This window comes from Hippocampus comes, unplaced genomic scaffold, assembly GCF_001891065.2.
Source record: "Hippocampus comes isolate QL1 unplaced genomic scaffold, H_comes_QL1_v1.1 scaffold98, whole genome shotgun sequence".
Taxonomy (NCBI): domain Eukaryota; kingdom Metazoa; phylum Chordata; class Actinopteri; order Syngnathiformes; family Syngnathidae; genus Hippocampus; species Hippocampus comes.
The window spans coordinates 158,278-182,776 of NW_017804832.1; the positions used below are offsets into that span (position 1 = coordinate 158,278).

General features: G+C 40.0%; 2 protein-coding genes, 5 long non-coding RNA genes and 1 pseudogene across 9 annotated transcripts in view; 5 read left to right on the forward strand and 3 right to left on the reverse strand.

Moving 5' to 3' along the window:
- LOC109515079 (uncharacterized) overlaps positions 1–8,064 on the reverse strand; it is a 10,832-nt gene extending 2,768 nt beyond the window's left edge. Inside the window, exons 1-2 of the long non-coding RNA XR_002168103.1 lie at positions 8,055–8,064; positions 6,179–6,181 (exon numbers count right to left, since the gene is read on the reverse strand). This is a non-coding gene — a long non-coding RNA (uncharacterized LOC109515079). The remainder of the gene's footprint in view (positions 1–6,178; positions 6,182–8,054) is intronic.
- LOC109515051 (promethin) lies at positions 3,750–6,502 on the forward strand. Of its 3 annotated transcripts, none has more exons than XM_019868628.1 (4): positions 3,750–4,100; positions 4,852–5,020; positions 5,924–6,069; positions 6,392–6,502. In XM_019868628.1, exons 1-4 carry the CDS (start codon positions 4,020–4,022, stop codon positions 6,449–6,451), a joined length of 456 nt encoding a protein of 151 aa, XP_019724187.1. In that variant the 5' UTR covers positions 3,750–4,019; the 3' UTR covers positions 6,452–6,502. The 3 variants fall into 3 exon arrangements, with proteins under 3 accessions (XP_019724187.1, XP_019724195.1, XP_019724179.1); XM_019868636.1 differs by having other exon boundaries at positions 5,924–6,063; XM_019868620.1 differs by lacking the exon at positions 6,392–6,502 and adding an exon at positions 6,196–6,385 and having other exon boundaries at positions 5,924–6,063.
- Positions 8,059–14,611, reverse strand: LOC109515071 (ER lumen protein-retaining receptor 2-like; annotated as a pseudogene).
- On the forward strand, positions 13,399–13,929 carry LOC109515082 (uncharacterized). The gene is made up of 2 exons (XR_002168104.1): positions 13,399–13,550; positions 13,661–13,929. It is a non-coding gene; the product is annotated as an uncharacterized LOC109515082 (long non-coding RNA).
- A 1,351-nt stretch (positions 14,612–15,962) lies between the features above and the next one.
- LOC109515261 (uncharacterized) lies at positions 15,963–16,504 on the forward strand. Its single transcript, XR_002168155.1, has 2 exons — positions 15,963–16,080; positions 16,160–16,504. It is a non-coding gene; the product is annotated as an uncharacterized LOC109515261 (long non-coding RNA).
- Positions 16,505–18,846: 2,342 nt separating this feature from the next.
- LOC109515267 (ER lumen protein-retaining receptor 2-like) lies at positions 18,847–22,521 on the reverse strand. Its single transcript, XM_019868934.1, has 4 exons — positions 22,250–22,521; positions 19,765–19,865; positions 19,420–19,578; positions 18,847–19,162 (listed from the first exon to the last, which is right to left on the reverse strand). Exons 1-4 carry the CDS (start codon positions 22,338–22,340, stop codon positions 18,875–18,877), a joined length of 639 nt encoding a protein of 212 aa, XP_019724493.1. The 5' UTR covers positions 22,341–22,521; the 3' UTR covers positions 18,847–18,874.
- Positions 20,815–21,843, forward strand: LOC109515278 (uncharacterized). The gene is made up of 2 exons (XR_002168159.1): positions 20,815–20,966; positions 21,575–21,843. It is a non-coding gene; the product is annotated as an uncharacterized LOC109515278 (long non-coding RNA).
- Positions 22,522–23,876: 1,355 nt separating the features above from the next.
- On the forward strand, positions 23,877–24,418 carry LOC109515013 (uncharacterized). Its single transcript, XR_002168095.1, has 2 exons — positions 23,877–23,994; positions 24,074–24,418. It is a non-coding gene; the product is annotated as an uncharacterized LOC109515013 (long non-coding RNA).
- Positions 24,419–24,499: the final 81 nt, after the last annotated feature.

A 24,499-nucleotide genomic window follows, 5' to 3' on the forward strand; every position in this document is an offset into this window, starting at 1 on the left:
AAAATTGACTATATTGAATTAGTCACGCCTCTGGAGTGCCTGCACACATATCAAGAGTGAAAGAAAATCATTGCAACACCCAAATAAAATGCTCATAATTCGGTGCTTGATCAAGTGCTTCCTCTACAGTCCATGTTGTCTTGAAGAGGGTCTGTGTACGCTTTTTTGTTTTGGTTTGGGACTCAAAGTGCTGCCACACCCCTTGCCGCCCCTGATCACCATAACCGAATCGGTACTCATCATTGGCCCAACAATAAATAGGGTGGGCAAGAATGTTCATTCATTCATTCATTTTCTGATCTGCTTTATCCTCACAAGGGTCGCGAGGTTGTGCTGGAGTCTATCGCAGCCGTCTTCAGGCAGTAGGCGGGAGACACCCGGAACCGGTTGCCAGCCAATCGCAGGGCACACAGAGACGAACAACCATCCACGCTCACACTCACACGTAGAGACAATTTCGAGTGTTCAATCAGCCTGCCATGCATGTTTTTGGTCTGTGGGAGGAGACCGGAATACCCGGAGAAAACCCACGCAGGCCTGGGGAGAACACACACAGGGAGGCCGGAGCTGGAACTCGGTACCTCTGCACTGTGAGGTCAACTTGCTAACCACTGGCCCATCGGGCCGCCGTTGGGTAAGAACAGTTGACACTAATTTGGCATGTTAAAAGAAAAAGACAACACAGAGAGTATAAAAGAGTCAAAAGTGTGATTTCAGGGACACGAGGGGGCAAAGACAAGATGAAGACCGCCATTTGAGTCGGGACAAGAGCTCCTCGTGCAGACTCTCCAAACCTCTTAACATGGGTGTCCTCCTCATCCTGCAGCCCAAAAGGTCAGACTTACGTGCGTCCTTGATGAGAGAGAAACATAACTCTTCTCCTTCCTGCTCGAGAGCACTCAGTCTGTAGATCTGCATCAGCCTTAAAAAAAACAAAACAAAACAATACTGGCAGCATCAATAAAAAGCTTAATTCCCCCCCCCAACCCCCCGCCCCCTTCTCCCCACTCTAAACTCTGTGACCTGCACAAATTCTATTCTGCTTCATTATTCAAGAACGCCTCAAAGATTTAAGATGCAGAGTGAAAAAACTTTTCTGCTGCTGGCTGTTGAAACATTCCAAGTGAACGCTCAGCACACATTCAATATCGTGGCCTCGCTTTGCCTTGTCTGTTAACATTTGAACGTTACGGCAGAAAGCTCAAGCTTTTTGGCATCTTTCATTGTAGCGATTGTACTTTACACTCAACTGATGGGATGGATTGGATTGGCGAGATTTTGCATTTTCTGCACGTTTTTTGATCGGACATGATGTCTTTAATATATGAATCAATAGATGGATGGCGTCATTGATTGGCTCTACGACATTTGAACCTGCAATTTCCCACACCCACATTTACCTGTGGCAGGCGGCCACAAATGAAGATTGGCCGCAACTAAAACAGGGCTACTTGGGTCAATTTGGCCCAATTTTCTGGGCTGTTACATACAAAACGTTTTTCGGGGGGGGGTCAATTTGATCCAATTAGTGGGTTGGTCCAAATTATGACCCAAATGTTTTTTTTTGTAGGGAGGGGGGCGGAACCCATCAGTTTGAAGGGTGTAGAATTTCTTTCCACTTTAAAAACAGTTGGGTCAAAATTAATCCAACTTGGGGAAAAAGGGGGGGGGGGCCCCATCCACTAATCAGATCAATTTGACCAAACTTTCAAAAAATTGGCGTCGTCCAAATAGGGTCAAAAATTGGATCAAAACGCTATTTAGGTCAATTTGACCCAACTTTCTGGATTACGTTGTACAAAACAAACCAAAGTTGGGTCAAATTGACTCATAGCCCAAAGCTGGGTAAAATTGTCCCAAGTAGTGGATCTGTTCAATTTTTGACTTAATTTATTTTGTTCTTGTTTGTGTTTCGGTTTTTTTTTTTTTGGTTTTGTTTTTTAACCCATCAGTGAGAAGGGTGTAGAATTAAATGTCTGAAACCAGTTGGGTCTGTTTTTTTAACCCAATTTGGGTAAATAATGGACCTATCCACTACTTGGGTCAATTTGACCAAAGTTTCTTTCTTTTAAAAATTGAGTCATTTTGTATAAAACAACCCAAAATTGTCATATTGACTCGAGTGGAGTGATGCATTTTTGACTCATACTGGGTTCTTTCTGACCAAAGTGTTTTCACAAAAGTGTGCCTGTGTGAGCTCCACCAGCAATGGCCTTTACAGCTCCCCAGGGAGCTCTCTTTGAGCCACAAACATTGCAAGTGAAATCCCTCCCCTCGACTTTGACTGATCAAAATGACCACTACTGACAATGTGGAGCATCAATTGTTCCCCCGTGGCCCGGCTCCACGTCCAACCTTTCTGTGCACTTTCAAACACAGCAGAGAAGGACGTGAGATAGACTCCGACAGGTTGATGATTGAGTCCCAAAAAAAGAACAAAAAACAGCGGCCTTTTATTTTTCTCATAAATTGAGTGTTGGGGTCGTCGTCAATAAAGCAACACATGATAGGATCTCAGAACAGAGAAACGCGCGAGAGATTGGCGGCTATTTGATGCCATCCCCACACACTTCCTGTCACGCTGATTGGATTCTTGCAATCAGTCCGTGCAAATTAGAATCGGCTGACAAGCCATCCATCACATGTAGGGGGCGCAATGTGTTGAGCGGCTCCGCACGTGCCACTTGACACATTGTTCCGTCAATACGCTCGCAGACAATCTCATTTATCTTGCCGACGCAGGTGGAAGTGTCTGGGCGTGTGCGTGCGTGCGTGTGCGGGTGCGCGCGCGAGACGCACATTATAGGAACGTTCCATTTTCATCAAATAGTGCCCCAGTAAAGGGAGTTGACGGATTGTTGTGCCGCGGAAAGAAAGAGAGAGCGACAGAGAGAGAGAGAGAGAGAGAGAGAGAGAGAGAGAGACAGAGAGAGAGAGAGAGAGAGAGAGAGAGGGAGAGAGAGAGAAAAATCCCTAAAATGTCTCACTTACTGACCTTTTTTAATCTGTGCAATTTTGATATTTATATACAATACAATAACGTTGTTTATATAGCGATTTCACAACAGGTGCAGGTGGAACAAAGCGCTTTGCAGAACAGTTACCGGTAACATAAAATAACAAAATACGGTAATACAGCAACACGAGAAATTAACATTGCACACCTACTGTATTTACGCTTAAAATAAGAAGAGGAAAAAAATTGCTTGTTTTCAACGTATTAAAAGTGGGTGTACAATCTAAAAGTGTTCATTGAGACCTTTTTCGTGCCATCTTGCATGCAAAAGGTCAAAGAATATTGTTCATGCAAGACTTTTTTGCTACAGTACACTTGCTGTACAGCAGGGGGCAGTAACCTCGAGCTACTTCTTAGCTACTAATTCATGCTTCCAGTTTCACATACACCCCTGAAATAATCAATTGGCTCAAAATACATTTCATTATGCTATTATTAATAATTGGTGATACATGCGAACAGAGAAGAGACAAAAGAACAATGGGCACAACAACAGCCGTATCAAAAGCAGTACCACACGAACAAGTCGTCCATTTCTGGAAATATGTCTATAAATGTAGACATTTAAAGCGTTCACTTCAACCTCCTAGGAAATAACAATATCCCATCGTATGTTGGGTGCGTGCTGCCCCCTGCAAACACGGTTTGAAACCCTTCCAGCAGCATCCAGAAGATGGCAGCAAAGGCCTTTACGACTGTAATCAGAGGAAGCCGGAGGAGGGGGAAAGGGAAAGAGAAGGAGGAGGAGGAAGAAGAAAGAGCATAAGAGGGTGCGCTCCGACTTGAGTGCTCAACATTCTTTTGGTGCAACTTGCCGTGCTAAAGGAAGTTGTTTTTTTTTTAACTTCAGCTGTGTATGTGACAACTTCCTCCAAGTACGTTCAATTGGTCGTTATGAGCTTGTTGTAACTTTGAATTAGCTTCCTCCTCCCCGCCCCCAGTGGTGACAGGCAGCATTGGAAGTTTTGCTTTGGGATTTGACAAGTTGCGTTTGCTCGTGGCGATGCAACCGAGCGGCAGCGGCGGCAGTGCGATGTGGGAAGACTTGAGCTCAGTGTCCAAACAAGTCTACAATAACCCCAAGGTAAGGAGTATACACACACACACACACACACACACACACACACACACACACACACACACACACACACACACACACACACACACACACACACACACCCATACATCGTAACCATTAGTACTTAAATAACACGATGTGGTAGACTGGCCAAAAATTGTACTCAAGTAAAGTAAGTAGTCAGTTAAAAAAATATTCAAATACTGATTAATCGCAGGGCACACACACCGACGAACAAACATCTGGGCTCACACTCACCCTTAGGGACAATTTAGAGTGTTTAATTCACCTACAGTGCATGTTTTTGGAATGTGGGAGGGAACTGGAGTACCCAGAGAAAACCCACCCAGGCACGGGGAAAACATGCAAACTCCACACAGGGAGGCCGGAGCCGGAATCAAACCCTCCACCTCTGCACTGTGCAGCCAACTTGCTAACCAGTTGTCCACCATGCCACCCTCATGCTGAAACATAATAGTAATAAAATGACAAATGCAGGAAAATTGATCAACTGCATCTGTTTCCGCTGGATAACAGCGCAATAGTCTTTGACAACTTGAAAAATTGTTTTTCTATGGTCATGTGATGGCGTGGCTCAGTTTGATTGGCCAAAATTGAGTAAAGTGTTGGAGTGCTTTTAGTTGCACTCCTGAGTGCCAGCAGCGAGTACTTTGGATATTCTTCCCAAGCAACAAAGTGACGTGTAGCACTTGACAGTTGTTTGTCGTTGGTGTTGACATTTGAACCTGACCACCAGGTGAGCCTGCTGATGAATTCGAGGGCGGCGCAGTACCTGAGCGGCCACCCGGTGGTGGCGCTGGCTGTCATCTTCTTCTGCGCCTCAGCCGCTGTGCCCGTTGGACTCTTTGTGCTTTTTGCTGTGGTCACCATCATCATGTCAGCTATCGGCTTTCTTTTCTTTGAAGGTAACAAAAGTGGCCATCGGCTGAAAAAAAAAAATTTTTACATACCTGTTTGTGTGTGTGTTTTTTTTTTTTAAATTCAAATTTGATGTGATTTGTTTTTCCATCTTTTTTTTCATTTGGGCATTTTCGTGTTTATTTTAAATCCTTAAATTTCCTTCAAATATATTTGCTTATTTTTGTTGAATTTTTGTTTTTTTAAAATGTACTTTTTATAATTTGTCAATTTCATTTTGATTTCATTTATTTTAAATACATTATTTTATTTCACTTTGTTAAGCTTTTTTTTGGTGGGAACTGTAACACTATTTTAAATGAATTTTGCATTTTTAATACTTTTACAATTTGTTATTTTTCTCAACATTTTATTGTTATTTTATTAACATCTCGGTATTTTTTTTTCAATGTAAAAATATTGTTTCTGTTGAATATATTCTCTCATTGTTCTTATTTTTCTTTGAAAATATTTTTTGATTTTTTGGGGGGTTTTAAATATATTTTCTCCCTTCCGTGAGCTGTCACCTTCTGGTGGTGGAGGGCTTTGTGTGTCCCAATGATCCTAGGAGCGAAGTTGTGTGGGGCTTGATGCCCCTGGCAGGGTCACCCATGTCAAACAGATCCTAGGTGAGGGACCAGACAAAGCACGGCTCACAGACCCCTTATGAAGAATAAAAATATTGCATACAGTTTTCCCTTGCCTGCACACGGGTCACCGGGGCCCCCCTCTGGAGCCAGGCCTGGAGGTGGGGCATGCAACTTTTTTTTTCCCCCCTTTTTTTTATTCATGCTTTTTAGGGGAGGCAGGTGGGTGGTGTTTTTGAATGTAGCATTTGTTATTTTGTTGTTGTTGCTGTCGTTTTGATCAAGATTTTTAAATTTGTCTTTGTGAATGTAATTTCTGTTTAGGCTTCCTGCTGTTTGTTGGCGCCTTGAGTCTGCTGTGCACCCTGACGGGCTTGGCCTTCTTCTCCGTTGTGGCGTCGTCTGTGATGGCCGCCTTTTACCTCGCCATCTCCAACATCCTCAACTTCTATTACCCACACCTAGTAAGGGTACAGCATACGAAAACTCACATCAAATTGGGAGGGGGAGAGGGAAAGTGAGAGAGGCAAGGGGGAGAGAGAGAAGGGGAGAGAGAGAGAGAGAGAGAGCGAGAGTAACCCTCTGCTCCTTCTCAGCATTGTTGGATGTTCAGGCCACAATTGCAGCTTTGGTCAAGTTTGGCTTTTGTGTTGGTGGAAAAACAAATTTCCATCACACTTGCATGAAGTGATGGCATTTTGGAGCATTGGTACTGCCAAGTACTCAAATGAGCACAAGTACTCGTACTGTGTCTCCAAAAAGAACGTGTTCCTTTGCTGTTTGTGTCCACAGATGGAGAAAGAGCGCGGGAAGGACAATGAGGACGATATGATCCACAACACAACACAATAATGTCGCCACCGTGAATTATGTTTTTAATAAATTTTTGATGAAAACCCTTAATGCAGTTTTTTTTTGGCTCCCCGATCGTTTATTTTTGTCCTCTATAGTCAGGATACAAAAAGGTCAAACCATGAAGCTGAAATCAAAAAAAGGCATCAAATTGAGTGTTGACTCCGTTTTGATTTAAAAAAAAATTAAAAATTGTCAATTTTATGTGCTCATTCTGACGCCAGAAATTTTTTTTGCTTTGAAAATCTTACCCTACTTAAAAAAAACTATTTTGAAACTAAGGGTAGTTCAAAACCAGAATTTCAAATCCTAACCCTAGTTTAAATCCCTACTTTGTAACCTGAGTTTAAAATCCTACTTTGAACTACTAACCCTTGTTTTAAACCCTAATGCTAGTTCGAAACCGAATCCTGCAACCCTAAACCTTGGTTAAAACCCTACCTTGAAACCCAATCCTGAATCTGAAATCCTCTTTTGAAACCCAACCCAAATTTGATATACTCCTTTGAAACTGTGACCCTATTTTAAAACCCTCATTTCAAACCCTAACCCTATGTGAAACCCTAACCCTAGTTTACAATCCCTACCTTGAAAACCAAACCCTAGTTTAAAACCACGAGTTTCAAATCCTACTTTGAAACCCCAACTAGTTTAAAATCTGACTGTGAAACCCTAACCCTAGTTTAAATCCCTAATTTCAAACCTTAACCCTCATGTAAAGACCTTATTTAAATGACTAACCCTAATTTCAAATACAGTACTCCTCTTGGTTTGAAACCCTAACCCTAGTTTAAAATTCTACTTTGAAACGTTTTTGATCCAACTTTCAGATCCTAATCCTGGTTTAAACCATACCTTGAAACGCTTACGGTAATTTAAAACCCTACATAGTTTAAAACCCCAACCTCAAATCCAACCCCTAGTTTCAAGCCCAAATTTGAAACCCTAACAGCAATTCCTCATAAGAAAACTTCGAAACCCTAACCCGAGTTTAAAACCCTATTTTGAAACCCGAGGGCTTACTTTGAAACACCCAATTCCAAAACTTTTACCCTAGTTTAAAGCACCACCACCAGTTTAAAGCAACTTTAAAACCCTATAATGCCATTCGTATCATATTTGCTACAGTACATGCATATTTATTAACTCATTCTTTATATTACAAATAAATCGTCTGTAACAAATTTGATACTGCAGGTTTAAAATATGATTTTCCCCAAATTGTCATTACACATGTAATCTACATAATGCTTACTAAAATGTGATACAAAAAATATCTCATAAACAACATGATATGGCAAAAATATTTTTGTGGATTTTATTATAAGGGTTAATAAACATCTCGGTTCCCAAAAATCAGAATTTTCTGGCTATTCTTTGATGGGTCAGGTCTTACAGGGTGTTAAAATTCTCTATCTTGAAACCCTAAATTGTGATGCAATAAAGTAAAGTTGTGACATCATAAGGGTAATCATTTTAACTTAAAGATAACGGGCAAGACCAAACTTAAATGTTATCAAGGTTATAATTGACATTTGATTCCTGACATGTTTTATATTTCCAAGTTTGTGTATTTGTGCCATCAATAAATCCATCCTAACACTCAGTGGCGATTCTCATAAAATCTTTAATGGAGGTGATATCATGCAAAAGAAAATTTTAAAAAGTAATAATTCAAAAAGCATCCCAACCCTGGAGGAGTAGCCAACTGCAATTCCATTTTGACAGCGTTTCTCTTCAGCTGTTCATCAGAGTGATGAGATAATTTGACACTTTCAAAACACCGTGATCGCAATTCAGACAAAGAAAAGTGGTGACAACGAAAACAACACGATGCCTGGCATTTAGCCAACTCTTAACTCTGTCCTCCTAAAAAAGATTTGGACTTTTCTTTCAATTGGAAACCTATTTGTTGGGCTTTAAAATAGTTGTCAAAGAGGAGAAAAGTATGAACTAATATGCATACCAAAAGAGAGAGAAAAAAAGGAAAATACGGTGAGCAGGAGGATGTGGTTGTCAATGAGGCACTCGTACACTTTTTTTGTTTGTTTTTGCTTTAGTAAGACTGTACATTTGTGCATTTTCTTACCGAGAGTCGCCCTATTTGTGAGTTTTGTTAAAAAAAAAATAAAATGGACATGGCAAAAATAAAGTGTATGCACCTCACGTGTTGAGAGAGAGAAAGAAAGAGCAAGAGCGAGGAGAAAAAAAAAAGCATTTTCTCCTACTGGGCCAGCAATGAAAACGAAGTTTAAGGCAAGAACTTTGAACACACAAATGTGATGGTGAACTTGTTGGAGCGACGTTTGTTCAGCTCCGGCGTTGGTTGCCGTGCGCCGCCGGCCGTCGGCCAGCAAGAAGACTCTCAAGTGTTTGTTTTGTTTTGTTTTTTTTCCCCCTCTTAATGGCGGTCGACTCGCCGCGCCGTGAGGTGTTATCTCGGCGCAGGCGGGTCAGGTCCGCTGACGGGGACTCCGCGTGGGTCTTACGCCGGAAGGCTGAGCTTCTTGCCTTTCAACACTGAAAGCAAGACACAAAGTATGCAAGCGGGAGACGAATTATTCAAAGAAGCATTTTGGGAAAGGTTGCGATGATTTTCTTGTGATCACATGAAACTATACAGAGGTTTGAAACCAAGTGACCCAGATCACGAGTTTTTGGTTTAGTATCAGAGCTTTTTTTTTTTTTTAATCCAAGTACCAAGAACAATCCTGGTATCAGTGCGCCACTACGCATATTACTACAACATTTTTCAAATCAAGTTGTCATGTTGCAGAAAAAGTCCTAATGTCACCCCAAAAACGTGTCACAATAATACTAGATTCAAAGTCGGAAATTACATTTTTTTTTTCGAAACATCATTACAACTACATTTTTGGAACGCTTAATATTTACACTTCAAATTCCAATTTATTTTTCATGACATTATTTTCTCATATCCGTTTAATATTCGACTATTCTTTACTTTGACACGTTGCAATATTTAAAAATGTAAATAAAAAAGAATTTTTAACCCTTTTCGGTTAAAATTATGATCATATTATGACTTGATTTGTGTGTTTCCTAGACTTCATCGTTTTTCTATTGCATTTTACTTTTTCGCGTGCTCCTGGCAAAGAATTGCAAGTTCCAGTATGTCTTTGCATTCTACGTGAGAAGCATTTTGGTGGGAAATGTCACATTTCTATGAAATGATTTCTATGAAATGATACAGCAAATTCTTTCTTGACGTCACCGGGCCGACAGAAATACGAACGTCTCAGTTGGGAGCGATTGGATTTGGACACGCCAATTCCCTTTTCATCAATTACGCCTCTTGCACACACAACGTTTGCTTTGTGGCATCTGCAGTCGGTGGTTTTTCAGAAGAACAGAGGTCAGTCTGTGCCGAAAATCCTGACCACACAAGAACCTCGACCTGCTGACACGCTGGATCCGCCACGGCGCAACTCCGACAAAACTTTGGGGACTTATTCTCCCTCCTCACTAAAATGACAAATGATCCTTAAAAGATAGGGTGGAATTTAGCATCCTCTAGCGGTGAACTGATAGAATGCACCACCGTAAACTGGAAGCGCTTGCATTTTGAAGCAGGCGCACGTGGCGCTGAGAAACGACACTTGGCATGTCTCTACCACCAAATTCTGCGGAGGTGCAAGCAAAGGCGGATCGCAAACGACTTCCCTATGTTCCTCATGAGAAGCAGTAAAGTCATGGCATTTGTTACACGTGCTGTCGTCATATGTTGAGGAAACAGATTGGCTAAAGTTTGTCACCTTCGGTTATCCGTAGCAGAAAGATGGCGGCAAAACATGGCCGCACCCTTTAATTTAAAATGAGCCCTATGTAATATATTTCGCCATTACTTCACAGGGAATTACATTTTTTAATGACATTGATGAGATAGAATATATATTTATTTGCATATTATTGAAATCAATTGTGTTTTGTTTTGTTTTTTTCTTTTAAATCATGAACTGTGAAAAATCAACACATTTTAAAACTGTCCCTTGAACCCTGACACAAAATGTGTCATCCATTTTGGGTCACCATTTTGTAGAACGACTGTCGTCAACATGTTGAGGAAACAGATTGGCTAAAGTTTGTCTCCTTCGATTATCCGTAGCAGAAAGATGGCGGCAAAACATGGCCGCATCCTTTAATTTAAAATGAGCCTATGTAATATATTTCGCCATTGCTTCACCGGGAATTACATTTTTTTTAATGACATTGATGAGATAGAATATATATTTATTTGCATATTATTGAAATCAATTGTGTTTTGTTTTGTTTTTTTCTTTTAAATCATGAACTGTGAAAAATCAACACATTTTAAAACTGTCCCTTGAACCCTGACACAAAATGTGTCATCCATTTTGGGTCACCATTTTGTAGAACGCAAGCTCAAGCTCACTCATGGAAAACAAACGAATCAGAATGTACAAAAATATTAAGATAGGTTATGCACAAACAAATCAGAATGTACAAAAATATTAAGATAGGTTATGCAAAAAATGCAGTCTTTTTTCTTTTTTTACAGGACGACATAATATTTCAAGAGTTAATTAGTTGTATTGGACAGTCAAATTGGATCTTTTTATAAATAAAGTGAATAATGCTGTAGTATCAAGAGTGCAAAGTATGTCAAAATGGTTGAACCTAAATTATATTTTTCTAATTTTAACCAACATATAAAGATGTAAAAACTCCCAAGAAAATGTGGCAACTTGCACAATAGTGCAAATAAATATTTATTTTGAGATTAAAAGTTTATTCAGATTTTGAGTTGAATTTATTACAAAAAATATTTATGTATAAATGTTAGAAGTAGCACTTCAGTCTCATGACATTCAGACTCTTTTCTTGTAAAATGACAACTTCTCTAATCTTGTAATACTTTGATGTTGATGCTTTAAAATTATTGTTTCAATCGCATATTTTTTTTTACAATTTGTTCTTGTAAAAATTACTTTGTAATGGCCCCTTTATTTCTTTTTTCATTTTACTCTCAAAATACTCCACATTTTTCCTTCAGACTTTATCATCTTGTAATTACTTCAATGAAGAAGATTATGGTACCGGTTTAGTTCCATAACATTTTAATCTCATACTATTTAGTCTTTTTTTCTAGTTTTTTTTTTTAAAAAGTCACCTTCCAAAAACAATGGCCCATGTGTTTTTTTCAGAAAACAAAACAAAAAAAAAAAGATCCAATTGCTGATTATATTGTATTTATTAATATTTTCTTTTAAGGAGCTGAATTGAATGACCCGTTTAACTGAGGATGGAGTTGATTTTAGCAGCGGTGGCAAATCATCATGAGGAGATGTTAAGGCAAAAAAAAAAATAAAATAAAAAAAAATTGGGGGTGTCAAAACATGGAACTAGGCCATTATTTTAAAAAGTTGACAATTTGTTTCTTAAAATCGCAAATTCAATTATGTAAAATTGCCCCCCTCAAGAAATAATCAGGAAATATTATGACCGCTTATCATAAGACTTTTTTTTCCACCAACAGGCTGCATGTTCCCCAAGATATAACGTATGAGGAAATTATTGTCATTATTTTCTGAGTGACTTTTTGTCAGTGATGCACTTATTAACAATGGAGGCGGTAAGGGCGGGAAAACCAACCTTTGGTGACATAAAGGTAGAAGAAGTCGCAGTAGAGGACCGTCTGGACCACGCCGGCGACGATGGCGATCATGTCAAAGAAGCCCTCGAAGTAGAAGCGCCCGCTCCAGTTGAAGAGGAAGAGGGCCGGCCAAAGCACTGTCTAATATTAAAGTAGTGTTATATTAGCGCCCCCAAATATACAATTTATTCTGCAGATGAGTTGTTATATTTACATATTAAAAAAAACAAAAACTGTATTGCACTCCCACTGAAACACACCTCAAGGGGGGAAAAGTCATGATTGATGAGCACAGACAGACCCCCGACAGGGACCACCAGGAACTCCACCCTGAAGCTGTCGTGATTGCCGTCATAGGTGGCCCGGAACTTGGCGTAGATCAGGTAGACGGTGGCGTACGCGCAGCCGATGTAGATCACCTAGAGAGGCGAAGCGTAGAATTAGCTCTAGTGCACGCTGGCACACCTTAGCCTAGATTGCTGGAAACCAGGAAACAAAACAGTTTTTTGTCATTGTTTCCTGTTCACATCAGCAGTACTCAGTCACTTTCTACCTGCCGCCCATTGTTTGCAAACAATATGAAACGGACCGTTTGTGCGCCTTACCTTCATGCACGTGTTGTAGAGCGAGATGAAGGAGGTGAGCAGGTCCAAGTAGCGTGTCGTGAACACAATCGCAAAGAGGATTTGACTCTTTCCAGAGATACCTTCGCAAACAAGCACAATGATGTTGACTATCATGTACATGGTAAGACAAGAGTTAACTGCAGTGATTGGAAACACCATTCAAAAAAACACTTCATGAGCAGTGCCACCTCATGGAATTAGGGATGTCATAATGACCATAATTCAGACTCTTCAGTGCATCCTTTCGTGGATCTTGATTTTGGCTCATCATGCTTTGAAAAGGTGCTTCAAATGGAGCAAGGGTGAGGTTTCATGCCTTAACGTGTCTCTGGTGTTGGCATGTATCGTGGTGTCACCCTTTGTTAAAAGGACCCACCTGAAGCCAAAAATGGTCAGGGTTACCAGAAGAGGGATGCTGATAAGACACCTACCTTCCAAAAAGTAATAACACAATAAATAAATCCACTGGGTTTTGTATATCGTCGGCCACATGTCATAATTAATTGTCTGGGTCATTTTTCAATATTTTGGAAGACGAGAAAAAACATTTTTTAGTTATTTAGGTATGTATAGATAGATAGATAGATAGATAGATAGATAGATAGATAGATAGATAGATAGATAGATAGATAGATAGATAGATAGATAGATAGATAGATAGATAGATAAACAAAAATCTCAAAATGGGTAAGGAAGCGAAAGGAAAAAGACACAATTTAAAAAAAGACCAATGTGAGTTCTAAAATTGGTGTATTGAACATTGAAAAACGACTTGGGCAATTATGCTGTATGTCCGACGATATATTGTGTGAGACTTCTTTAAAATAAACGACTTTAGGTTCTCTCTTTTAAAATGTCCACCTAAATGGTGAATTTGGAAAAAGAAAAAAAAAGATTGACAAGTAGCTCCTACTCGCTGTTACTAGACAAAACTTTTTCACTTGTCAGGTCAGAAATCAGAAGCCCATTTTCAACAATAATTATCTGTTATGGTGCAACCAAACAGCACACTTTGTTGTGAACGTCTCTGACTGATGAGAAATCAACGTCGTTCGTTTATTGACAACGTAAAGAGCGAGGTGGCGTGTTAGGCTAGCCTGCTAGCTACTTCCGTAGCGCCTTCGAGAGCGCCACGTCAGACGCCAGACAAAAAAATCGAACATCGAACCTCAAACGATAGGCGTGTGTAGAGAATGTTATTAAAGAAAAAAAAAACAGCAGCATAAGATGCAATATTAGAAAGTGTAGACCTGTAACTTATGCCATTATGTATACATTCGACTTCAAAAAAGATGAAAATAGTAGCCACGTAGCAATCGCGGGTTAGCAAAATTGTTTACTCCAGCGAGTTCAACGCTTATTAATCAATATATAAAGTACATGTACATTAACATCACTAAAACAATGATTAAAGTTAATGTCCAGTTTTTGTGATGATGTTATTATCAATTGTGCACGTCGAGCGTGCGAGTCATTTCCTCACATGAATGAATGGTGGGTCACTAGCTTAGTTAGCAGCTAGCTCAACAAGCGAATCAAGTAGGTGATCCCTTTTCACCTGCACCTGATCAATATGCTACTTTTCATGATATAAAAGATGGATCCAATGTGGTTTGAACTCACCTGCACAGGACCTGCTTTTCCATATCTTCAGGAGCAGGATGATGATGGCTGCCAAGTGAGAAAGGTCTCCTGTCAGGCGGAACACGTTCATGGTGGCAAAGTTTACGGCCGAAACGTCAACTTCAATTGACTTCCTCCTCTAAAAAGTCGACAGTCTCCTTTTGTGACCTCTGGCTAGCCCGAATTGTACCGTTTCGCTGAACAAGCAAACGGCTCGCGCGGTGCACTCCGGCTTGAGAATATGGCGAGTGTGCAGGTCGACGTGGAAGGGGGCGTAAACACAACACGAAAACGATTTGCGATTGGACAGGAAGTTTGACTGACAAGGCAACAAGCGACGCCCAGGAACTGAGTGAGTGACATGACACCCGGGTGGGACCAGGGACCGGTCAAACTGAAATGAAAGTAAAATATCTCCCCTTTTAGTACGGGAGCGAATTTCATTCGAAAACGGTTTTATTGTTTTGGATACAGTTTTTTTGAATTTTCAGTTTCATTAAATATTTTTTTCAGAAAGTTTTTTTTTAAATATATTTTTCTGTCATTACAATCACATTCCGAAGAACTAGAGAAAAAAAACAACAACATTGTCCTGTCCCTAGGTGTGATTGTGAGCGCAAATGGTTGTTGGTCTATGTGTGCCCTGCGATTGGCTGGCAACCAGTTCAGGGTGTCCCCCGCCTACTGCCAAAAGACAGCTGGGTTAGGCTCCGGCAATGCCGTGTGACTCTTGTGAGGATAAGCAGATCAGAAAATGGATGGTTGGATAAATATTCCATACACATGACTTAATTAGTTAACATGTAGTCAATTCAAATTTAAGTCTTCAAGTAAAGGTCATACTCGTGCCGATATATACGTTTGTCGAGATACGATCCGTCATTCCGCTGTGAACTCAACACAACTCACTTCAAAATCAATGAGAATTACACATTAGGTACTTAAAACAATCATGAAGCTTTGCCTTAGGAAAGTCCAATTAGCTTACTGGTCATGCTAACAAATACTGCAAAATGTCATAGGAGGGATAATGAAGCACACCAGTGTAGGGATGTTATGACCTTTTAAGCGAACACAAAACAGACAATCTAACTATATTCAAAGTTATATTTTCTTTATGCTTTGCAAAATAGGACCAATCTCTGCACAGTTTCCGGAGTTTAGTTGTGAAACTCTTCTTTGGATGTACTGTATCTGTATCATATTGCCCCCAAGTGGCCAAGGCGTGCACAGCAGAAGGAGCCATACCGTCACAATGAATTCTGATGAACAAACCATTTGATTCTTTACATTATATTTGAAATTTATGTTTTGTTTTTATAAAGTACACTACATTACAAAATCTTTTTTGCAGGAGCCTGAAGAGATTAATGTCATTTCTAGTCATTTCACTGGGGAAAATTGATTTGCGATACAATTGTTTGCAATTTTTTTTCCACATTCCAGATTAGGAAATAAAATATATTTGACTGTTAATTGGGCAATCCCTTCTTCTACCTTCCAAGAACAGGTGAATGAATTTACCCATTACATTTGGGCAGTGCGTTCCAGCATCATGTCAGTTATGTTGCAAAGACATGCTGCCTGGGAGGAAAGAGGAAGGAAGCCAGCGGTGTTGAGTAAGTGGAATTTACCATTTCCATCGCCTGGTTCACACTATCATGAGATCATTCACTGTTAGTCCACCAACATGGTGCCATTGTTTTGGCTTTCTCTCATTTCTCTCACCTGTTTGCCACCAAAAGGTATGGGCTTGACCTTTACACACATACACACTTATCTCTTCTGCTGACCGTATTTGAATGTGTCCATGTATTCCATCAGGAATGGCACAACCCGACGGCTGCCTGTTACAGCCAAGGCGCGTCATTTGGCGCGAACTTGGACAAGACGCCGTGATCCAGTGCAGCGTCCGCCCCAACTGCTCATCCGAAAGGCTCCACTACAGGTGGTTCGCTTTTGAGCGCAGATCGCACGGCCGTCTTAACTTGGCACACAACCATCACAAGTACATCTTACACGGGGCCACTTTACAAATTATGTCCCTGAACGCCAACGACAGCGGGATTTACTTCTGTGCCGCCACGACGTGGGGAGAACCGGCACCTGGCGCTCAGCATGTCGGACTGGGAACGACTCTTGTTGTGAAGGGTAAGGAAGTAAAAAAAATAAATAAATAACATTCCTTTAGGGTTGCAACTAACAATTATTTTAATGATCAATTCATCTGTTTATTGATTCATCCGAATTTTTAAAAAGAAAATCCTTTTTCTATTAGATATATGCAACATACACACACACAGACACATTATATATATATATAATGATACAGCAAATTCTTTCTTGACGTCACCGGGCCGACAGAAATACGAACGTCTCAGTTGGGAGCGATTGGATTTGGACACGCCAATTCCCTTTTCATCAATTACGCCTCTTGCACACACAACGTTTGCTTTGTGGCATCTGCAGTCGGTGGTTTTTCAGAAGAACAGAGGTCAGTCTGTGCCGAAAATCCTGACCACACAAGAACCTCGACCTGCTGACACGCTGGATCCGCCACGGCGCAACTCCGACAAAACTTTGGGGACTTATTCTCCCTCCTCACTAAAATGACAAATGATCCTTAAAAGATAGGGTGGAATTTAGCGTCCTCTAGCGGTGAACTGATAGAATGCACCACCGTAAACTGGAAGCGCTTGCATTTTGAAGCAGGCGCACGTGCCGCTGAGAAATGACACTTGGCATGTCTCTACCACCAAATTCTGCGGAGGTGCAAGCAAAGGCGGATGGCAAACGACTTCCCTTTGTTCCTCATGAGAAGCAGTAAAGTCATGGCATTTGTTACACGTGCTGTCGTCATATGTTGAGGAAACAGATTGGCTAAAGTTTGTCACCTTCGGTTATCCGTAGCAGAAAGATGGCGGCAAAACATGGCCGCACCCTTTAATTTAAAATGAGCCCTATGTAATATATTTCGCCATTACTTCACAGGGAATTACATTTTTTAATGACATTGATGAGATAGAATATATATTTATTTGCATATTATTTAAATCAATTGTGTTTTGTTTTGTTTTTTTCTTTTAAATCATGAACTGTGAAAAATCAACACATTTTAAAACTGTCCCTTGAACCCTGACACAAAATGTGTCATCCATTTTGGGTCACCATTTTGTAGAACGCAAGCTCAAGCTCACTCATAGAAAACAAACAAATCAGAATGTACAAAAATATTAAGATAGGTTATGCAAAAAATGCAGTCTTTTTTCTTTTTTTACAGGACGACATAATATTTCAAGAGTTAATTAGTTGTATTGGACAGTCAAATTGGATCTTTTTATAAATAAAGTGAATAATGCTGTAGTATCAAGAGTGCAAAGTATGTCAAAATGGTTGAACCTAAATTATATTTTTCTAATTTTAACCAACATATAAAGATGTAAAAACTCCCAAGAAAATGTGGCAACTTGCACAATAGTGCAAATAAATATTTATTTTGAGATTAAAAGTTTATTCAGATTATTCAGATTTTGAGTTGAATTTATTACAAAAAATATTTATGTATAAATGTTAGAAGTAGCACTTCAGTCTCATGACATTCAGACTCTTTTCTTGTAAAATGACAACTTCTCTAATCTTGTAATACTTTGATGTTGATGCTTTAAAATTATTGTTTCAATCGCATATTTTTTTTTACAATTTGTTCTTGTAAAAATTACTTTGTAATGGCCCCTTTATTTCTTTTTTCATTTTACTCTCAAAATACTCCACATTTTTCCTTCAGACTTTATCATCTTGTAATTACTTCAATGAAGAAGATTATGGTACCGGTTTAGTTCCATAACATTTTAATCTCATACTATTTAGTCTTTTTTTTCTAGTTTTTTTTTTTTTTTTTTTTTAAAGTCACCTTCCAAAAATAATGGCCCATGTGTTTTTTTCAGAATTTTTTTCTAGTTTTTTTTTTTAAAAAGTCACCTTCCAAAAACAATGGCCCATGTGTTTTTTTCAGAAAACAAAACAAAAAAAAAAAGATCCAATTGCTGATTATATTGTATTTATTAATATTTTCTTTTAAGGAGCTGAATTGAATGACCCGTTTAACTGAGGATGGAGTTGATTTTAGCAGCGGTGGCAAATCATCATGAGGAGATGTTAAGGCAAAAAAAAAAATAAAATAAAAAAAATTGGGGGGTGTCAAAACATGGAACTAGGCCATTATTTTAAAAGGTTGACAATTTGTTTCTTAAAATCGCAAATTCAATGATGTAAAATTGCCCCCCCCAAGAAATAATCAGGAAATATTATGACCGCTTATCATAAGACTTTTTTTCCCCCCAACAGGCTGTATGTTCCCCAAGATATAACGTATGAGGAAATTATTGTCATTATTTTCTGAGTGACTTAATCAGGAAATATTATGACCGCTTATCATAAGACTTTTTTTCCCCCCAACAGGCTGTATGTTCCCCAAGATATAACGTATGAGGAAATTATTGTCATTATTTTCTGAGTGACTTTTTGTCAGTGATGCACTTATTAACAATGGAGGCGGTAAGGGCGGGAAAACCAACCTTTGGTGACATAAAGGTAGAAGAAGTCGCAGTAGAGGACCGTCTGGACCACGCCGGCGACGATGGCGATCATGTCAAAGAAGCCCTCGAAGTAGAAGCGCCAGATCCAGTTGAAGAGGTAGAGGGCTCGGTACAGGCCCAGGCAGAACAGGTAGTGGGTGGTGATGGTCTCTGCCTCGCCCGTCTTGCTGATCATGAAGAGCTGCGGCAGGATGGCCACTGACTCCAAGTAGATGGAGAACGTCCACAGGATCTGAAAACACACACATAACACCCATAGAGATACATGTGTTCCACGCACACTTGCGATTCACTATTCTCAGATTGTCATTGTTGGAGGGGAACCGATCCTCTGATATTTGCTGGTTTCATGTTCAGGCCAAAGCACTGTCTAATATTAAAGTAGTGTTATATTAGCGCCCCCAAATATACAATTTATTCTGCAGATGAGTTGTTATATTTACATATTAAAAAAAACAAAAACTGTATTGCACTCCCACTGAAACACACCTCAAGGGGGGAAAAGTCATGATTGATGAGCACAGACAGACCCCCGACAGGGACCACCAGGAACTCCACCCTGAAGCTGTCGTGATTGCCGTCATAGGTGGCCCGGAACTTGGCGTAGATCAGGTAGACGGTGGCGTACGCGCAGCCGATGTAGATCACCTAGAGAGGCGAAGCGTAGAATTAGCTCTAGTGCACGCTGGCACACCTTAGCCTAGATTGCTGGAAACCAGGAAACAAAACAGTTTTTTGTCATTGTTTCCTGTTCACATCAGCAGTACTCAGTCACTTTCTACCTGCCGCCCATTGTTTGCAAACAATATGAAACGGACCGTTTGTGCGCCTTACCTTCATGCACGTGTTGTAGAGCGAGATGAAGGAGGTGAGCAGGTCCAAGTAGCGTGTCGTGAACACAATCGCAAAGAGGATTTGACTCTTTCCAGAGATACCTTCGCAAACAAGCACAATGATGTTGACTATCATGTACATGGTAAGACAAGAGTTAACTGCAGTGATTGGAAACATCATTCAAAAAAACACTTCATGAGCAGTGCCACCTCATGGAATTAGGGATGTCATAATGACCATAATTCAGACTCTTCAGTGCATCCTTTCGTGGATCTTGATTTTGGCTCATCATGCTTTGAAAAGGTGCTTCAAATGGAGCAAGGGTGAGGTTTCATGCCTTAACGTGTCTCTGGTGTTGGCATGTATCGTGGTGTCACCCTTTGTTAAAAGGACCCACCTGAAGCCAAAAATGGTCAGGGTTACCAGAAGAGGGATGCTGATAAGACACCTACCTTCCAAAAAGTAATAACACAATAAATAAATCCACTGGGTTTTGTATATCGTCGGCCACATGTCATAATTAATTGTCTGGGTCATTTTTCAATATTTTGGAAGACGAGAAAAAACATTTTTTAGTTATTTAGGTATGTATAGATAGATAGATAGATAGATAGATAGAAATAATGACCACAGTCCAGACTCCTAAGTGCATCCTTTCGTGGATCTTAATTTTAGCTTATCATGCTTTGAAAAGGGGCTTCAAATGGAGCAAGGGTGAGGTTTCATGCCTTAACGTGTCTCTGGTGTTGGCATGTATCGTGGTGTCACCCTTTGTTAAAAGGACCCACCTGAAGCCAAAAATGGTCAGGGTTACCAGAAGAGGGATGCTGATAAGACACCTACCTTCCAAAAAGTAATAACACAATAAATAAATCCACTGGGTTTTGTATATCGTCGGCCACATGTCATAATTAATTGTCTGGGTCATTTTTCAATATTTTGGAAGACGAGAAAAAACATTTTTTAGTTATTTAGGTATGTATAGATAGATAGATAGATAGATAGATAGATAGATAGATAGATAGATAGATAAACAAAAATCTCAAAATGGGTAAGGAAGCGAAAGGAAAAAGACACAATTTAAAAAAAGACCAATGTGAGTTCTAAAATTGGTGTATTGAACATTGAAAAACGACTTGGGCAATTATGCTGTATGTCCGACGATATATTGTGTGAGACTTCTTTAAAATAAACGACTTTAGGTTCTATCTGGTGTTGGCATGTATCGTGGTGGCACCCTTTGTTAAAAGGACCCACCTGAAGCAAAAAATGTTCAGGGTTACCAGAAGAGGGACGCTGATAAGACACCTACCTTCCAAAAAGGAGTAACAATAAATACATCCACTGGGTTTTGTATATCGTCTGCCACGTCATAATTAATTGCCTGGGTCATTTTTCAATATTTTGGAAGACAAGAAAAAACATTTTTTTGTTATTGTACGTACGTATCTTATAGATAGATAGATAGATAGATAGATAGATAGATAGATAGATAGATAGATAGATAGATAGATAGATAGATAGATAGATAAACAAAAATCTCAAAATGGGTAAGTAAGCGAAAGGAAAAAGAGCCAATTTAAAAACAGACCAACGTGCGTTCTAAAATAGGGTGTATTGAACATTGAAAAACGACTTGGGCAATTATGCTGTATGTTCGACGATATATTGTGAGACTTCTTTAAAATAAACGACTTTAGGTTCTCTCTTTTAAAATGTCCACCTAAATGGTGAATTTGGAAAAAGAAAAAAAAAGATTGACAAGTAGCTCCTACTCGCTGTTACTAGACAAAACTTTTTCACTTGTCAGGTCAGAAATCAGAAGCCCATTTTCAACAATAATTATCTGTTATGGTGCAACCAAACAGCACACTTTGTTGTGAACGTCTCTGACTGATGAGAAATCAACGTCGTTCGTTTATTGACAACGTAAAGAGCGAGGTGGCGTGTTAGGCTAGCCTGCTAGCTACTTCCGTAGCGCCTTCGAGAGCGCCACGTCAGACGCCAGACAAAAAAATCGAACATCGAACCTCAAACGATAGGCGTGTGTAGAGAATGTTATTAAAGAAAAAAAAAACAGCAGCATAAGATGCAATATTAGAAAGTGTAGACCTGTAACTTATGCCATTATGTATACATTCGACTTCAAAAAAGATGAAAATAGTAGCCACGTAGCAATCGCGGGTTAGCAAAATTGTTTACTCCAGCGAGTTCAACGCTTATTAATCAATATATAAAGTACATGTACATTAACATCACTAAAACAATGATTAAAGTTAATGTCCAGTTTTTGTGATGATGTTATTATCAATTGTGCACGTCGAGCGTGCGAGTCATTTCCTCACATGAATGAATGGTGGGTCACTAGCTTAGTTAGCAGCTAGCTCAACAAGCGAATCAAGTAGGTGATCCCTTTTCACCTGCACCTGATCAATATGCTACTTTTCATGATATAAAAGATGGATCCAATGTGGTTTGAACTCACCTGCACAGGACCTGCTTTTCCATATCTTCAGGAGCAGGATGATGATGGCTGCCAAGTGAGAAAGGTCTCCTGTCAGGCGGAACACGTTCATGGTGGCAAAGTTTACGGCCGAAACGTCAACTTCAATTGACTTCCTCCTCTAAAAAGTCGACAGTCTCCTTTTGTGACCTCTGGCTAGCCCGAATTGTACCGTTTCGCTGAACAAGCAAACGGCTCGCGCGGTGCACTCCGGCTTGAGAATATGGCGAGTGTGCAGGTCGACGTGGAAGGGGGCGTAAACACAACACGAAAACGATTTGCGATTGGACAGGAAGTTTGACTGACAAGGCAACAAGCGACGCCCAGGAACTGAGTGAGTGACATGACACCCGGGTGGGACCAGGGACCGGTCAAACTGAAATGAAAGTAAAATATCTCCCCTTTTAGTACGGGAGCGAATTTCATTCGAAAACGGTTTTATTGTTTTGGATACAGTTTTTTTGAATTTTCAGTTTCATTAAATATTTTTTTCAGAAAGTTTTTTTTTAAATATATTTTTCTGTCATTACAATCACATTCCGAAGAACTAGAGAAAAAAAACAACAACATTGTCCTGTCCCTAGGTGTGATTGTGAGCGCAAATGGTTGTTGGTCTATGTGTGCCCTGCGATTGGCTGGCAACCAGTTCAGGGTGTCCCCCGCCTACTGCCAAAAGACAGCTGGGTTAGGCTCCGGCAATGCCGTGTGACTCTTGTGAGGATAAGCAGATCAGAAAATGGATGGTTGGATAAATATTCCATACACATGACTTAATTAGTTAACATGTAGTCAATTCAAATTTAAGTCTTCAAGTAAAGGTCATACTCGTGCCGATATATACGTTTGTCGAGATACGATCCGTCATTCCGCTGTGAACTCAACACAACTCACTTCAAAATCAATGAGAATTACACATTAGGTACTTAAAACAATCATGAAGCTTTGCCTTAGGAAAGTCCAATTAGCTTACTGGTCATGCTAACAAATACTGCAAAATGTCATAGGAGGGATAATGAAGCACACCAGTGTAGGGATGTTATGACCTTTTAAGCGAACACAAAACAGACAATCTAACTATATTCAAAGTTATATTTTCTTTATGCTTTGCAAAATAGGACCAATCTCTGCACAGTTTCCGGAGTTTAGTTGTGAAACTCTTCTTTGGATGTACTGTATCTGTATCATATTGCCCCCAAGTGGCCAAGGCGTGCACAGCAGAAGGAGCCATACCGTCACAATGAATTCTGATGAACAAACCATTTGATTCTTTACATTATATTTGAAATTTATGTTTTGTTTTTATAAAGTACACTACATTACAAAATCTTTTTTGCAGGAGCCTGAAGAGATTAATGTCATTTCTAGTCATTTCACTGGGGAAAATTGATTTGCGATACAATTGTTTGCAATTTTTTTTCCACATTCCAGATTAGGAAATAAAATATATTTGACTGTTAATTGGGCAATCCCTTCTTCTACCTTCCAAGAACAGGTGAATGAATTTACCCATTACATTTGGGCAGTGCGTTCCAGCATCATGTCAGTTATGTTGCAAAGACATGCTGCCTGGGAGGAAAGAGGAAGGAAGCCAGCGGTGTTGAGTAAGTGGAATTTACCATTTCCATCGCCTGGTTCACACTATCATGAGATCATTCACTGTTAGTCCACCAACATGGTGCCATTGTTTTGGCTTTCTCTCATTTCTCTCACCTGTTTGCCACCAAAAGGTATGGGCTTGACCTTTACACACATACACACTTATCTCTTCTGCTGACCGTATTTGAATGTGTCCATGTATTCCATCAGGAATGGCACAACCCGACGGCTGCCTGTTACAGCCAAGGCGCGTCATTTGGCGCGAACTTGGACAAGACGCCGTGATCCAGTGCAGCGTCCGCCCCAACTGCTCATCCGAAAGGCTCCACTACAGGTGGTTCGCTTTTGAGCGCAGATCGCACGGCCGTCTTAACTTGGCACACAACCATCACAAGTACATCTTACACGGGGCCACTTTACAAATTATGTCCCTGAACGCCAACGACAGCGGGATTTACTTCTGTGCCGCCACGACGTGGGGAGAACCGGCACCTGGCGCTCAGCATGTCGGACTGGGAACGACTCTTGTTGTGAAGGGTAAGGAAGTAAAAAAAATAAATAAATAACATTCCTTTAGGGTTGCAACTAACAATTATTTTAATGATCAATTCATCTGTTTATTGATTCATCCGAATT

Excerpts from the sequence above, each read along its gene's own strand:
- LOC109515051 (XM_019868620.1), top strand. The coding sequence starts at position 4,020 with ATGCAACCGAGCGGCAGCGGCGGCAGTGCGATGTGGGAAGACTTGAGC. Across the intron at positions 5,021-5,923 it reads CGGCTTTCTTTTCTTTGAAG|GCTTCCTGCTGTTTGTTGGC; the intron begins GTAACAAAAGTG and ends ATTTCTGTTTAG. Across the intron at positions 6,064-6,195 it reads ACTTCTATTACCCACACCTA|CATTGTTGGATGTTCAGGCC; the intron begins GTAAGGGTACAG and ends GCTCCTTCTCAG.
- LOC109515267 (XM_019868934.1), bottom strand. The coding sequence starts at position 22,340 with ATGAACGTGTTCCGCCTGACAGGAGACCTTTCTCACTTGGCAGCCATC. Across the intron at positions 19,866-22,249 it reads GAAAAGCAGGTCCTGTGCAG|GTATCTCTGGAAAGAGTCAA; the intron begins GTGAGTTCAAAC and ends TTGTTTGCGAAG. Across the intron at positions 19,163-19,419 it reads ATGACTTTTCCCCCCTTGAG|ATCCTGTGGACGTTCTCCAT; the intron begins GTGTGTTTCAGT and ends GTGTGTTTTCAG.